This window comes from Miscanthus floridulus, chromosome 7 (genome assembly GCF_019320115.1).
Source record: "Miscanthus floridulus cultivar M001 chromosome 7, ASM1932011v1, whole genome shotgun sequence".
NCBI classification, from domain to species: domain Eukaryota; kingdom Viridiplantae; phylum Streptophyta; class Magnoliopsida; order Poales; family Poaceae; genus Miscanthus; species Miscanthus floridulus.
This window is the reverse complement of record NC_089586.1, coordinates 17,093,917-17,110,024: the sequence shown is the minus strand read 5'-3', so window position 1 is coordinate 17,110,024 and position 16,108 is coordinate 17,093,917. Positions and strand designations below refer to the sequence as shown.

At 44.5% G+C, this 16,108-nt stretch overlaps 1 protein-coding gene across 1 annotated transcript; it reads left to right on the top strand.

Annotated features, from left to right (window-relative positions):
- The first annotated feature begins 6,893 nt into the window (after positions 1–6,893).
- Positions 6,894–7,576, top strand: LOC136462694 (uncharacterized). Its single transcript, XM_066461756.1, has 2 exons — positions 6,894–6,987; positions 7,308–7,576. Exons 1-2 carry the CDS (start codon positions 6,894–6,896, stop codon positions 7,574–7,576), a joined length of 363 nt encoding a protein of 120 aa, XP_066317853.1.
- The last annotated feature ends 8,532 nt before the right edge of the window (positions 7,577–16,108 follow it).

Genomic DNA, 16,108 nt, shown 5'->3' with positions numbered 1-16,108 from the left:
GTTCTCTATCAAATCCATGTCAAAGAGATACTCAAAAGAATAAGTTCTACACCCCTAAACAGGAATAGAATACATAATATCCCATACTATCAGCTCCCTACAAGAAGGGCGGGCCTGGTGCAAGCGGTAGAGTCTTACCGCCTGTGACCGGAAGGTCCCGGGTTCGAGTCGCGGTCTCCTCGCATTGCACAGGCGAGGGTAAGGCTTGCCACTAACATCCTTCCCCAGACCCCACACAGAGCGGGAGCTCTCTGCACTGGGTACGTCCTTTTATCAGCTCCCTATATCTCCCGGAGATAATAGACAAGCTTAATGTAATCCATGCCATTTACAAGAAAATATTCTTTATTTGATTTATATATACTCAAACATATTGCTTCACAACCAATTGTAGCATAATGTAAAATCCATTGCACTTACAAGGAAACGTTCTTTATTTGATTATAAACTCAAACATATTATTTCACGACCAATTGTATTCAGTTTGGTGGTACTGAGATGAAGGGGCTAAACAACATAAATAAAAGAGAAATTGACAAACTGATGTTATCGGCCAATCAGAAATGACAAAAGAGGGAGCTGATACAAACTCAAAGCATCATCTAATTTCTGAGGAAGTTTGCCTGCAATAAAAGTAGTAGCATATATTTGTTCATTTGAATTTAGATAGTGATAGGAAGAGTTCGCAACGATTTGCTCATTTGAATTTAGTAGTCATAGGAAGACAATTCGCAACAACAAGAAACAGCCACAGACCTAACCTAAACAGAACAACCATGACATCATCCTAACAGTTAATGACCTAAGTTGCCGTTTGGGGAAAAACACATTGACGCATTTCGATCCCCTGGACTAGTTTCTCGGCTCGTCTCACCTCTGGTCGGCGAAGGGGGAGTGCTGCAGCTTCTTGGACGCGGAGGGCTAGGGAGCTCTGGGTTGCGCGGGGATGGCGGCGGCGTACTCCTCCCGCGACGACGTTTAGAAGGAGGCGAAGGAGTTTCCTTCGCGATTGCCGTCGGGGGAGTAGTTATCGCTTGAGGCGAAGACGCGCGGATCGCCGTCGGGGAACAAGTTCTCGCACCACTAGGCGGCGGCGGCGGCGCCAACTCAGTGTCGAACAAGCCACTCGCACGTGGAGGCGCCATGTTGGTGTCACTGTAGGAGGTGTGCGAAGAGGCGGCCAGACGAGAGTAGGGAGGAGGAGCTCGGTGCCGCAGAGGAGGAGGGGTGGCATGGGTCGGGGAGGTGCGCAAGGGGATGGATGCCAGCACTCGAGGAGGTGCATGAAGAGGGCCGCCGGTGCTAGGGGTGGAGCTCGACGCGCGGGGGAGGAGGAGCCTCTCTATTTTATTTTTTATTTTTTTGGAGAAAAGGAGCCTCTCTACTAGGTTGAAGTCGTGCGGCGAGGTGGATCCGAAATTCCGACCTGTGCTGTCCGTCCGCGTCCACGCGAGTCCGCTGGCCTGTGGCCCGACCCAACGACCTGGTTGAATTGAGGCCCATTGGCCCTAGGGATGCTGTGCTCGCCGAGCTTGTGTTGGACTGGTGGGCTGGTGGATGCCGCTGTCGTCGTCGTGAAGAATCATTTTTTTAGTTTCAAGTTTCTGTTCCATTTCTGTTTTTTCCATTGTTTTTTATTTTCAGTTTTATGAGGTTTTCTTTATTTTTTATTTCCAGTTTTTTTTAATTTTTCAGTCAAGTTTTTAATTTTTTTAGTTTTAAATTTCATACACTCTTTTAGGTTCGAATGTCTTCCTAAATCCAGCATATGGCATGAAGCACCTGCTCGTTACAATCTAGTACCGATGATGGTTAGCCCTTGCATTAGTAGATTGGCGTTCCATTTGAGGTCAGACTGTATGTTTTCTTCTCGTAGTTTTCCTACAAAATCAATGCCATAAGAAGCTTTCCTACATTTTTTCTATACATGATTCCTCTGTTCCAAAGGGATAAACATATTTTTTCCTATAGGAACCGGAATCATAGACGTGGAGAGCAATATTTATGTAATTTGAGACAGAGGAATAGATGTGGAGAGCAATATTCAGGAGTTGGGTCATAACATTGAAGAATGAAAGAGATGATGAGTTAAAAGAAAAACATATTGAGAAGACATATGTTTAGACTTTTGTAACTACAAAGGCTTAAAATCCTATTATGAAGAGATGGTTTAGTTATTTCCAATGCTATTGTAAACGCTAAACAGTAAACAGTCGTTCACTTACTGTTTAGGCATTGTTCGGCCTAAATAGCCACTTAAATGGGCTAAATGGTCATTTAAATGAGATAAACGGTCGATTAAATGGAAACGGCGAGCCACTGTGTAGCGTTTAAATGGTGTATAAACAGTCATGTGGTTCTTTCACAAATGTCTATGTGCATATTGATGAGCTTTTTCACACTTCTCTTATTTTTCTTTGGAGGAGGATAGAAAGGAGAAGGTAATGATTGTTATTAATAAGGAGAGACTCAACTGTATGATAATATTGAGGCCCAATGGAGACTATATATAGAGCACATGATGGACACATGAGGGAACCCCTAGATTAGGAGATTACACTAATACCCCTGCCTATTCACTACTATAGAAACTTTAATGGAGGTGGGGATTTTTTGTTAATGGGTGCGGGCATTGCAACCGCCTCCAATCAAAGGTCACTGTTAATGCAGGACCTAGTGAGGCGGTTGCTTTGCTCGTCTCGGTTAACTGATTAACGGAGGTGGGCGCCTTAAGGCATCCGCCTTGGTTAATACCTATTAACGGAGGCGGTCGTCCTAACGCACCCGCCTTCGTTAATCGATTAACCGAGGCGGTTGCCATAAGGTGCCTACCTCCTTTAACTAATTAACGGAGGTGGCTAGTTATTATTTGCCCGCCTCTGTTAATGATTTTCTAATTAAAAAATAGTTTCAAATTCTATTTTCGCAAATTAAACACAAACAAAGCAGAAAATACGCATACAGAGCTCAAACATATATAACATTCATTCGTGTCTCATTCTCCGATTAACGGCAGCAACCGCCTTGCCCGCCCGCCTCCGTTAATAAAATTGTACCTCCTTGCAAAATCATTTGTGTAGTAGTGATTATACTTTAAGACCCCCCTCTCAAATGCAACGTGAATGCAATGTCATTGTATTTGGAGAGTTGACACTATGCACTAGACTTGAAAAACTAAAGAGACAAATTACATCCAAAATCCAAAATAGAAGATGTCATCGAAGTGTGCAACTCTTGAACAATGTTGATGTAGAAAATGATCTCCATAAGAGGGTACTCCCTTCACACCCGTACTTCAACAAATACCTCAAGTCTTCATAAAGCAATACTTCAACTCTTCAACTATGAACCTTGATTTAGAGACTTTTAAAATCGACGATAATATAGATGTGTCAAATCAAGCCAAAGGAAGCACAGAGGGATCACCACTGCAAGACGACACACAGTAGGTTACAATGGTGATGACAACAAATAAATGACCATTGATTATGAAGTGTAGCAAAATGGACTACCAAAGAAACCAAGGTGGCATAGTCGCATCAACAATGATGATGATTAGCTAAATCGACAGAACTCAGCTAACCAAAAAAAGATTGGTTGATCTAACAAAATTCATGGACACGCATGGCTTGGATGAACTGGAGATGTGCTACTGGACTTGAATGTACACAAATAGGAAACATAGGCCATTGACTTGAATGGACACCAAAAAATCAAAGATCGACGAGGCTGCCAGTAGGAACAGAGATCGATCTTCCCGGGGGCAGCGCAACAATAGAAGGATGGTGTCTGGATAAAAAAACCTAGTGGATGAATGGATGATGATATTGAGGCCCAATGGAGACTATAGATAGAGTACACGAGGGACACAGGAGAGAAACCCTAGACTAGGAGACTATACTAATACTTCCGACTATTATACCTTAACATAATGGAGCATATATCCGTGCCACATCTAGTGCTTGCATTGAGGTTAGTATGATCTATCACTACTAGTCAAAGCTTGATGTTAAGCCAAACGGTTGGTCTATCTGGGGATTCTTGCTTATTCTTGTAGAGAACGCCTCAGTTTAATCGCCCTGGTGATCAGTGTTTACAAATTTTGGGACACCAAGATCAAGTGGAAGTGGCTCGAAAAATGATTTTGAAGGCAGCTAACACTATTACAGAACTGGACATCACTGCCGACCTCATCACTATCAGATTTTGAGAAACCGACAGTCATAGCCCATCACTGTCGGTTTTTTGCTAAAACCGGCAGTGATAGGACACTGATAGCCCAACCGACACTGATATTCGGGTCTTCACCGTCGGTTCATATCACTGTCGGTTTTAGCCAAGAACCGATAGTGATATTGGGTCATCACTGCTAGTTTTAGCAAAAAACCGACACTGATACTATCACTGTCGGTTCGTGGCTTGAACCGACAGTGATATGTTACAAGAAAACTTCATAAGTTTCTCATATGATGTCCGATGAAGATCAACTTTATATCAAAGTTGTAGTACACGACGAGATCTACAACTTTGTTGTTCAAACTTTTTTAATTTGAGATTGTTTGAATGTCCAAATATTTTCTTTTAAAATCATCTATCTAACGAAAATTACGTTTGATTTCTAAAATTTAAAATTTGAATTTTTCAAACGACCTCGGATGGAGAAACGCCCAAAACAAAAGTTGTAGATCTCAAAAAGTTATGCAACTTTATAGTTGACAACTTTTTGATTTGAAATCATCTTGTCAAGGAAAACTACGTTTGAATTTCTAAAATTTGAAATTCAAATTTTGCAAATGACCTTGGATGGAGAAACTACCAAAATGAAAGTTGTAGATCCCAAAAAGTTATGAAACATTGTAGTTGACAACTTTTTGATTTGAAATCCTCTTGTCAAGAAAAACTATGTTTGAATTTCTAAAAATTTGAAATTTGAATTTTTTCAATGACCTCGGATGGACAAACAGCAAAAAACAAAAGTTGTAGATCTCGAAAAGTTATGAAACTTTGTAGCTGACAACTTTTTCATTTGAAATCATCTTGTCATGGAAAACTACGTTTGAATTTCTCAAATTTGAAATTCAAATTTTGTAAAAGACCTCGGATGAAGAAACTACCAAAATAAAAGTTGTAGATCTCGAAAAGTTATAAAACTTTGTAGTTGATAACTTTTTCATTTGAATTCGTTTAGGGTCCCAAATACCCATTTCAAAATCAGATGAACATAAAATGGCTAGGACGAAAATCTGATTCGGACACAAACAACTTTCAGGTGGAGTGGTTAGGGACCGAAGACGCGAAGCAGCAGGTCAGGGGGTCGAGCACCGGTGGCCGCAAAGCGTGCGTTTTTCGCGCGAAAAATCGCGTAACTTGTGACTACCCGGTGGGACGTCTCTTGGTATTAAAAAAATCCTATTTTTTCAGTGTATTTTTTTGGCTTTCCACGTCACTGCCGGTTTCACAGTCGGTTTATAAGAACCGATAGTGATGTCAACCCTCCATCACTGTCGGTATGCCATTGTCGGTTTAAAATCCGGCAGCGAAGAGGGTTTTTGAACCGACAGTGATGTCAAGATCTGGGGTGATGTAAATAAAGTAAATAATGCATAGAAATAAAAAGTTGGGCTTATATAAGTTGCAGTACTATGCTTATTCAAGTTGGGATTAATCTTGTCTTTTTCTGATGATTGCCTGCTAGTCTTACATCATACTCCCTCCGTTCCTTATTATAAGTCATATAGTTTTTAGCACCAATATTAACGCACGGCTTAGGGAAGGATGTGAGACCGAGGAAAAAAAGAAAAATCAGGCTATCTTCTCTCTCCTAATCAGATTGCTTCCTAAATCTAAGGGATTAGTTAGGGCATGTGCTATGTACGGTAGGAAGGTTTCTAAACTAATCGGCGTGGGAGCTGATACGTACCTATATTTTGGAATTTTCTTTAGAAATCTATATGGCTTATATTAAGGAACGGAGGGAGTATCAAATTCTTTGTTTTCAAACCCAGAACGCTCGGGGCTACCGTGGGACTGTTCCAGCAACAATTCACGTCTAGCTTCGACTATGCGATTGCTAGCGGAGATATTTCCATGTTGCCCTGCGTCCCGGTCCGGTCCAAGGGCAAGATCGTCCTCCAACAATTCACATTTAGTTTCGCCCGTGTGATTGCTAGCCTAGGTCACCGGCCCATTTCAGGCGCCGCCTCCTTATTGGGTTACTAAAAAATAGTGCCAGTCTATCCAAAACAAACCAGTGTTGGGACACTCGATTTTCTCCTCTACTGTTCATCTTCTTCCTCTCCCCCGCTACCGCCCACTGCCCCCGCCGCGGCGTGCTAGGGTTCACCGAACCCTAGCGCGCCCATGGCAGCCGCCTTATTCCCCTCCTCCCTCTCACTGCAGCTCCGCCATGGCCATGCTCGCTGGCGACACCGTGACGCCTCCGCCCCTCCCTAGCCTGGCCGCCTCCACCGCCGCCAGGGCCTCGAACCACCCGCACCCATCCCCATCGCCTGCCCGGCCTACCTTCCCCTGGCCGACCTCTTCTATGCCCGCTGGACTTGGAGAAGAAGAGGGGGAGATGTCGGAGAGAGCTCGCGCTGAACTTACCCGACGACGGTGAGGTCGTCGTCTCCGACGCCGGCGAGTTCCTCTCGCCAGAACCCTAGACGCGGGCGCCTTCAAGCGAAATTCGAGTGCTGAGTGCGGCCGAAACACGCGAGTGTGGTATAGCATTTCTAAAAAATATCAATGTTTTTCTTATTAAAAAAACCGTCAACCTAAACTCAATACACTGGGCCTTCTGAACGTTAAGAGAACGCTCGCCTAGTGATTGCCAATTAATTGATGTTGGGCAAGCCAAATGGCATGAGCTGTCGGGTAACAATAGGGTAGTTATGCGGCGGCAGTTGAAGTGCGTCGGCCTGCTGCTCCTGCTGAGCCTCCTGCTTGCCGCGCTCAGCCCCGTCGTCGTCGCCACCACGCGCAGAGGTAAACCTATTAGAGACTCAGTCATAGCATGCCACATTGTAAGCGCATGGATGAATGGCACTCGCCACCAACGGCAGTCCGCGTCCGCGTCGCACGCCACGCCCGCAGGCTGCGCTAGCTCGCCGTGCCGGCTTAGCAGGATAGCCAATCGAGCCAATGGCTACTTGTATAAATATGTACATCTGAGATCAATAGAAGATACGGTTGATCGCATTCTCCTCTTTCAAAACCAAACACACACGCACGCACTTCAGACAGTTTCTGTTTGCGCAATGTGGCTGGTGCTTGATGCATGCACGATGCACCTCTTCCATTTGCAGAGCTGCCGCTAATGGCGGCCATCGGCGACGGAGGGCGGCAAGACGTGAGCAGCTCAGGAACTGCGGCGACGGCGGAGGGCGGGGACGAAGATGTGATCGTCAGGAGGAGGAAGGATGAGGTGGTGAACACAGACAGCCGCCGTTTCAGAAGAACCAGCAGCTGGAAGCAGATGCCTGCTGCTTCGCCGCAGTTTAACTTCGGTGGCCGGATGATACCCTTCACCGCCGACTACCACTCCGTCCACAGGCACCCGCCCACGCACAACTAGAGCTGGCAGGTAGCTGGATATAATATGGGCTTGGCCCATATAATATTTAATAAATCAAATAAACTTTATGGTACGTAATATTAAGTGTTGAATGGCTTAATACCATACGAGATTTTGACTGAACGCTGACTTAACTTATATGGTTGGAAATTATTCATCTAAATTGAGAAGATAAGAAAAGGATAAAGGCGTGCCACACGCGCGCGCCGTCGCCACCGCCGCCGGCCGTGGCAGGCGGGCGGGCGTGGCCAGTCTTTTGCCACTTAATCCATATAATCACGGGAGTTACCGTCCCTTCCGCTTCCGCTTCCCGTCTCCTGGGATTCTCCGCTGCCTTCGTCTCCTTACCCTCCGTTGGTCATATATCCCGTCTTCCGTCAGTCCAGATCCTGTGTCCCGCAACCACTCCCGAGAGAACCACTGATCAGCAGCCTTCTGACTTCCTCGTCCCGTACCTCTGCGCGCACGGAGGAGCGGGAGAGCAGGTGCCTCTAGAACCCACGTCCGCCTGAGAATCCTGCACGGGGTGAGCGGCGATTAGGTTTTTGGGGAGCGATCCACGACTGCTCGTCCATCTTCTTCCTGCTGGAGATCGTTCTAGGATCCGTCTTCTCCCTAGAACATCAAGGCGTCTTCTTCCCGGTGATCTGTTCGTGGGACTGCACTGCGAACATCTTTCTGCATCGACTGTGGTCCGCGACTTCGAGCAACGTATTATGTCAACTAGTGTGAATAGAGCCTCCGATGCCCTCGGCATGGGATCCTCCGCTGGGTACAGTCTAATATCTATGATTACTGTATTTTGTATTCTTACTTTATCAATGAGTGTGTCATCTATGCATGCTGTAGTGTTCATAAGAAATATACACATGCACATATATGCTGTCACAAACCTGCTGATGTTATATTTCTGGATTAAACTGATAATGAAAATGCCTAAATTTCTAACAATCCAAAAACCTAATCATAGACAATTTTCTGTCAGTGGATTTATTGCTGCTCTGAAGCCGAATAATTTTGATGGCAAGAATTTTATGATATGACGTGCAAATATGGTATTGTGGATGACTGCGATGAATTGCTATCACGCCGCACAGGGGAAGCCTGAACAGTTCACTCCTGAGGTGGAGCGAAAGTTCTTGGCTGCCGATAACCTGTTTCGAGGCGCCGTGATTAGTGCACTTCATCCCAAGTATGAGAAAAACTACATATCTTGCATATCAGGCAAAGAGTTATGGGATGCTCTTGAGGCAAAGTTTGGGATTTCTGATGCTGGTAGTGAGCTGTACCTTATGGAGCAGCTGTATAACTACAAAATGGTTGAAAACCGTTCTGTGGTCGAACAGGCTCATGAGATACGTGCACTAGCGAAGGAACTAGAATATTTTCCATGTCTGTTGCCCGACAAGTTTGTGGCCAGCGGTATAATCGCTAAGTTGCCACCTTCTTGGAGGGATTTTGCTACTTCTCTAAAACACAAGAGACAAGGGTTTAGTGTGGCTGAGCTTATTGGATCTCTTGATGTTGAGGAGAGGGCGAGAGCAAAAGACAACCGTGGAAAAGGAGTTGAGTCTTCCGCCGCCAATATGGTGCAGAAGAAAAACTTATTTGCATCTCGTAATAAAAAGAAGAAGAACATGCAAGAGAACAATAATGCAAAGTCTAAGCAGACTGCACAGTTTAAGAAGAAAAACAATAAGAAAGGTGGATGATACTTTGTTTGCGGAAGTGATGAGCATTGAGCAAGTGCGTGCCCAGACCGTAAATATAAGCAAGAAAAGAAATCAGCAAACGTGATCATTAGCGAGACTGGAGGAGGAACATCTGGGTATGGTAATTCTTTACCATTTGTTCTTTTAGTTTGTCTTTCACCTGAGTGGTGGATGGACAGTGGTGCTAATATTCATGTGTGTGCTGATGTTTCTTTGTTTATTTCCTATCAGACCGGCAGGAGTGGAGCCTTGCTGATGGGAAACGGTTCGCATGCGCGTGTTCTTGGTGCTGGTACGGTCGTTCTGAAGTTTACTTCGGGAAAGACGGTGCTATTAAAGAACGTGCAGCATGTCCCCTCCATCAAGAAGAATCTTGTTAGCACTTCTCAGATGTGTCGCGATGGTTTTAAAATTGTGCTTGAGTCCAATAAATGTGTTGTGTCGAGACATGGAACATTTGTCGGAAAAGGGTATGATTGCGGAGGCTTGTTCCACTTGTCTTTGCTTGATGATGTGTGTATTAAAGTAGTAAACAATGTTATTGTTTTGGATGAGTCGAATATATGACATTCATGACTTTGTCACATTAATTTTGACAGTCTCACGCGGCTTGCAAATATGAATTTAATCCCAAAATTTAACTTAGTCAAAGATTCTAAGTGCCAGGTGTGTGCAATCAAAGCAATCGCGCAAGCCTCACAAGGCTGCTGAGGCGAGGAACTTGGCATCATTAGAACTCGTTCATTCTGATTTATGCGAAATGAATGGCGAATTGACTAAAGGCGGTAGACGATACTTCATGACATTTATAGATGATTGCACTAGATTTTACTATATGTATTTATTAAAAACAAAAAATGAAGCGTTGCATTATTTTAAGGTCTATAAAGCTGTGGTAGAAAATCAAGCGTTTGCGGTCCGATCGCGGGGGAGAATATTTCTCAAATGAATTTTCTGAGTTTTGCGCGGTGCGTGGAATTATTCATGAGAGGACGCCACCATACTCACCACAGTCTAATGGGATCGCAGAGTGAAAGAACTGCACTCTAACTGATTTGGTTAATGTCATGTTGGAGACTACGGGACTATCTAAGGAATGATGGGGTGGGGCTATTTTGACAGCATGTCATGTCTTGAATAGAGTGCCCACAAAGAACAAAGAAATTACACCATTCGAGGAATGAGAGAAGAAGAGATTAAATCTCTCTTACCTGCAAACTTGGGGTTGTTTGACAAAGGTGAATGTGCCAATAAACAAAAAGCGAAAGCTTGGACCAAAGACTGTTGATGGTGTCTTTCTTGGTTATGCTATTCACAGCGTGGGTTATAGATTTTTAATTATAAATTCTAGTGTTCCTGAGATGACTGTTGATACAATCATGGAATCTAGAGACGCTATATTTTTTGAGAATGAGTTTCCCATAAAAAATACACCTAGCACAATTGGTCATGAATTTATAATTCCCCATGAGCATGAAAACTTTATTCCGATAGAACAATCTGAGGAACCCTATGTGCAAAATCCTGAGGAGGATGACACTATAGTCACCAGGAAAAGTAAGAGACAGAGGACTGCAAAGTCTTTTGGTGATGACTATATTGTGTACCTTGTGGATGACACACAAACGACCATTGAAGAGGCATATTCCTCTCCTGATGCTGACTTATGGAAGGAAGCAGTACGGAGTGAGATGGATTCTGTTATATCTAATGGAACTTGGGAAATTGTTGATCGTCCGCGACTTCGACTGTGGTCCACGACTTCGAGCAACGCACTATGTCGACTAGTGCGAATGGAGTCTCCGATGCCCTCAGCATGGGACCCTCCGCTGGGTACAGTCTAATATCTGTGATTACTGTATTTTGTATTCTTACTTTATCAATGAGTATATCATCTATGCATGCTGTAGTGTTCATAAGAAATATACACATGCACATATATACTGTCACAAACCTGCTGATGTTATATTTCTGGATTAAACTGATAATGAAAATACCTAAATTTCTAACAGCATAAGCCTAAGATACGTGCCTTTCACTTTCAGCAACTAAGCCGCCGTAAGGAGTTCTCCTGTCTTCGTCGCAGAAAAGAAAAGGAAAGGAGTTCTCCTGTCTCTGAATATTCGCCATGTTGGCTTCTGATTCTTGCGGCTGCGGCTGCAACGAACAGGACCGTTACACTACTGAATAGTAGCACCAGTTTATTAGTTTTTTTTATAGCTTTATTTAGGTTTGGGTCTTTAGTACTAGTGGCATATATACTATGTTCGTGTGGAAGCTGTATGTTACTCTATTTTTTTCTTAGTTTTAGTTCTTTAGCAACGATATATAGTATAATAGGTACGCAAGCTGTGCATATGTTGGGGGCCATTTTGTCTGAACATGTAGTCGTCAGTGTGAGCTCTCGTCAGAGGGACCATTGCTGATGATGGATGTTCTCTTCGGCTTCCATCTTCTGTATGTGTGTACTGACAAGTAGGGGTGATGATGAACATGATCGTCGTCATTTCAAAATAATGTTCAACGTGCGCCTGCTTGCCATGCTCTCTTGTCGTTTCTGTCATGGTCATTGTTGTTAATTATGTCAGTTTTACATGCAATTTGCACATACTACTTGTGAATGATGCGAACATTCTTTGCTGCCGTCTATGTTGATGCTACTGCCTTCATGTTCTTCACATGGACTGCTGGCCAGTTTATTAGCTCTCGCATAAGCCCAGATACAGGACACATCACACATCTCCTTGTCAGGCCTGAATAAACATGGGGGGCATGGCAAATACGGTATTGCTACCAATTTGGACGGTTTGGAAGGTGACAAGTAGTGGGGGTAAGCTTCGATGCTGTGCTCGTGGTGGTTGTGGAACCCATGTCTTCCTTCGCTCCACCTGTTGTTGTCTTGTCGCTTACGAATAATCGGCAAGCAGCGTTTTCGCAGGCTTGCCCTTCATCTTTCCTTGTATCATGCATGTAACGGTGTGATCCATTTCCATGAATGCACAACGCGAACGTCCCTAGACATTCTGAACAGTACTCCCTGAGTTCCAAATTAAGTTGTTTTGACTTTTCTACATAATAATAGAATAAAAAATATATATCTTGTCAAAACGATTTATAATTTGAAATGGGAGGAGTATAATTTTGTACTTCCGAGTTAGCTAGCTGTTGACGTCGGAGGTGATACGAATCACACACCAGCAGGGCTAGCACGCCCAGAGGGTTGCAAATCAACCCACAACCAGCAAGAATGTGAGCAAACCGACGAGACCGATCTGAGACCGGTTAGGACGATTTTGGGCTCATTCCTTGCGTAGAAAACTCCCAAACACCTTCCGGGATGACCCGCCGGGGAGGAGCACGTGGAGGGTGCCCTAGGATTAGCAAAGCCGCCTAGAACGCCGCCAAATCTCACCGGGAGACGTGACGAACTGCAAGGTAGAGAGAAAGTAGGGAAAATAGGGTTTGGTGTAGTGTTTTTGACGATTAAGGGTTAGATCCTTCAATCGACCGTGATCCTCTCATATATATAGATGGGTGGTCTTATCCCAATAGAAAACAACTTCAGATCGTAATCTCTAAGTTTTCTTTTAAAAATCTCGTCCAAATCCCAATCAAAAAGAGTTTGAGTCAGACAGGAATAGTCGAACCGGCCTGGCCGGTTTCCAAACCGGCTAGGCCGGTTTCGTCGGGCTTCAGTAGCGCCAATATAGCTAGGCAACAGGCAAACCGGCCTAGCCGGTTCCCAGTTAGGCCGGTTGAGCAGTGCAGCAGCCAAAGTAAAAGCGGCTTGGCCGGCTGCTAAACCAGCTAAGCCGGTCGCCCAGCAGGAAGCAGCAGCAGGGAGGCAAGGGTGCGTGCGGCAGAGAGCCAAGGCGCACGCACCAGGGCCAGCACTCAGCAGGGGCGCACACAGCAGGAGACAGGAGGCCAGCAGCCTTGCCGTGCAAAGACAAGGAGACCATCGGCCTTGCCTGCCAACATCACGGCAGCATGCTTGCGTGCCCAACGGCCAACCTGGCCAATCAGCAAAGAGACCACGGCAACAGCCAACCAGCCAGCCTAGCTGGTTTGGTGTGCGGCACATGAACCAACCGGCCTGGCTGGTTTCCCAGCCGGCCAGGCCGGTTTAGCAGGAAATATTGCCGATTTTTCATCTTTCTTTCTGTTTGATGAGATTATACAAAATTTCACTAGTATGCATGTACATCTATACGTGCTACTGAAAATAATAGTAAAAGGAAAAAACATGAATCAAGTTGCATTGGGCCGTGATGAGCTAATGCATAGTGCGCATGTTTATTTACGTGTGCTGGAAAAGAAAGAAGCTAACACATTACTATGACGTGCATGCATGCATACGTGTTGACATGCAATAGAAGAAGTTAACAAGTATGTATACGCTCATGTGTGGTATACACTTCTCGAATACGGCGGAGCTCAAACGCCTTTAATTAGCAAGCGATCAGAGCCCACCAGGCAGCCATACACCACATGGAGTCTGTGTACTGGGGGGTCGAATTCAGATCCTGTGCGTATTATACGGCGTATAGGTGAAGCCATGTACGGAGTACGATCTTGTACCTCAACCACAGTCCGGCCCGGTGAATTTTTGGGCCGGCGGATGGGAAGTCCAAACCAGAATCGTTCTAGAAGCGTTATCACGAGGGATAATTGCGGCACGTGGATGCTTCACCCGGCGTACGGAGGAAGGAGCGGCTCCGGTATGTCGCGCTCGCCAACAGATTTTAGGCGGCACGTGCGTGAGGCCAGGAGTTTCGCTGCTACCCTAGCTGCTGTCTATATAAAGGACCCTCAGGTCATCACGGAGAAGATTAATCACGCCACTATTAGAGAATAGACTTTAGAACGATGTCCTAATTTAACATTAGCCTCGATATTTTTTTTATCCCCAGGACTAAAGGACCCTTTAGTCCCGGTTGATAATACCAATCGGGACTAAAGGTCCCTGCCCAACGGTCGTCCGCGGGGCAGGGATCTTTAGTCCCGGCTGGTATTACCAACCGGGACTAAAGGTTTATCTTTAGTCCCGGTTAGTAAGTCCCGGTTTGGGTGATGCCCCGGGAATAAAGATTAATCTTTAGTCCCGGTTTGGACCCCTAAACGGAACTAATTATCCCGGCCTATAATTCAGCTCATTTCTTCATCCCCGAGTCCGAGCCATTCCATTCAAACTCACTGCCTCTGTTCTTCAGCTTGCTGTTGTTCTTGCTCTCTCCCCCTCCATTGGTGTTGCTCTTCGATTTTGGAGGTAACAAACTTAATCCTCTTATGTTTTGTCAGTAGCTTATCTCATTTTGCGATGTAGATGCATGTGTAACTTTATATGATGGACTTTATTATGATTTTATATGTCATTTTTAGCTCAAAATCACATGATGATTTGCATATATGTTTGGATAAACAAAAGTTAAATTAGTTCATCAAAATCACGTCTCGCTCGTCCTCGCTGGAGCACGCGCCATCCTCGTCCCCGGTGGCTTACGTGATCTTAGAATTAATTTTTCCATGAAATGAAAAACTTAAAAAATTGTAGAAAATCCGTACTAGTTGAACTTGCGGACCGTGTTCATCTCGACGAGCATGTTCTCTGCCGAGCGGTAACGGACGTCAAGGAGGAGCTTTGATTCTACGAGGGAGAGCGGCAACGGTCGTGGAAGACCGTGTTCCCTTTCTCGTAGAATCGGAGCTCTTCCTTGGCCAAGTACGGTGCCGTCCGGTGGAGAAATGCTCGCGAGATGATCACGTAAGCAAGGTCAACTAGTATGGATGGTTATTTATTGAAACATGTTTTTGAGCTATAATTTGATGGATATTTGATAACTTCAGACCTACAAATGTCATCTACAAATGTTACTATCCTCGGCAACCTAAACGCCCACGAGCTCGCTGATATCGAGCAGGTCACTTTGAATTATTTTTTCCATGAAATGAAATACTTAGAAATCATGCCTTTTATTTTTTAGAATTAAATTTTCCATAAAATGAAAAACTTAGAAAATGGTTAAAAAATTATAGAAAATCCGTACTAGTTGAACTTGCGGACCGTGTTCAGGTCGGCGAGCATGTTTCTACCGAGCGGTAACGGACGTCAAGGAGGAGCTTTGATTCTACGAGGGAGAGCGGCAACGGTCGTGGAAGACCGTGTTCCCTTTCTCGTAGAATCGGAGCTCTTCCTTGGCCAAGTACGGTGCCGTCCGGTGGAGAAATGCTCGCCGATTTGATCACGTAAGCAAGGTCAACTAGTACGGATGGTTATTTATTGAAACATGTTTTTGAGCTATAATTTGATGGATATTTGATAACTTCAGACCTACAAATGTTATCTACAAATGTTACTATCCTCGGCAACCTAAACGTCTGTGAGCTCGCCGATATCGAGCAGGTCACTTAGAATTATTTTTTCCATGAAATGAACTACTTAGAAATCATGCCTTTTTTTTAGAATTAAAATTTCCATGAAATGAAAAACTTAGTAAATAGTTGGAAAATTATAGAAAATCCATACTAGTTGAACTTGCGGACCGTGTTCATTTGGGAATTGCTACAGTGGAAGGCAAAGAATGGTATATCCGACAAGGCATTTGGGAATTTATTGAACCTCATAAAGAAGATGCTTCCGAAGCCAAATGAATTGCCCACCACTATGTACGAAGCAAAAAAGGTCGTCTGCCCATTGGAATTAAAAATCCAGAAGATACATGCATGTCCTAATGACTGCATCCTCTACCATGGCAATGAATACGAGAATTTGGATGAATGCCCGGTATGTAAAGCATCGCGGTATAAGATCAGGTGCGAT

What these genes read in the sequence shown, in the direction of transcription:
- LOC136462694 (XM_066461756.1), top strand. Translation starts at nt 6,894, where the DNA reads ATGCGGCGGCAGTTGAAGTGCGTCGGCCTGCTGCTCCTGCTGAGCCTC. An exon ending in CGTCGCCACCACGCGCAGAG is followed by an intron (nt 6,988 to 7,307) that starts GTAAACCTATTA and finishes TTCCATTTGCAG; the next exon opens with AGCTGCCGCTAATGGCGGCC.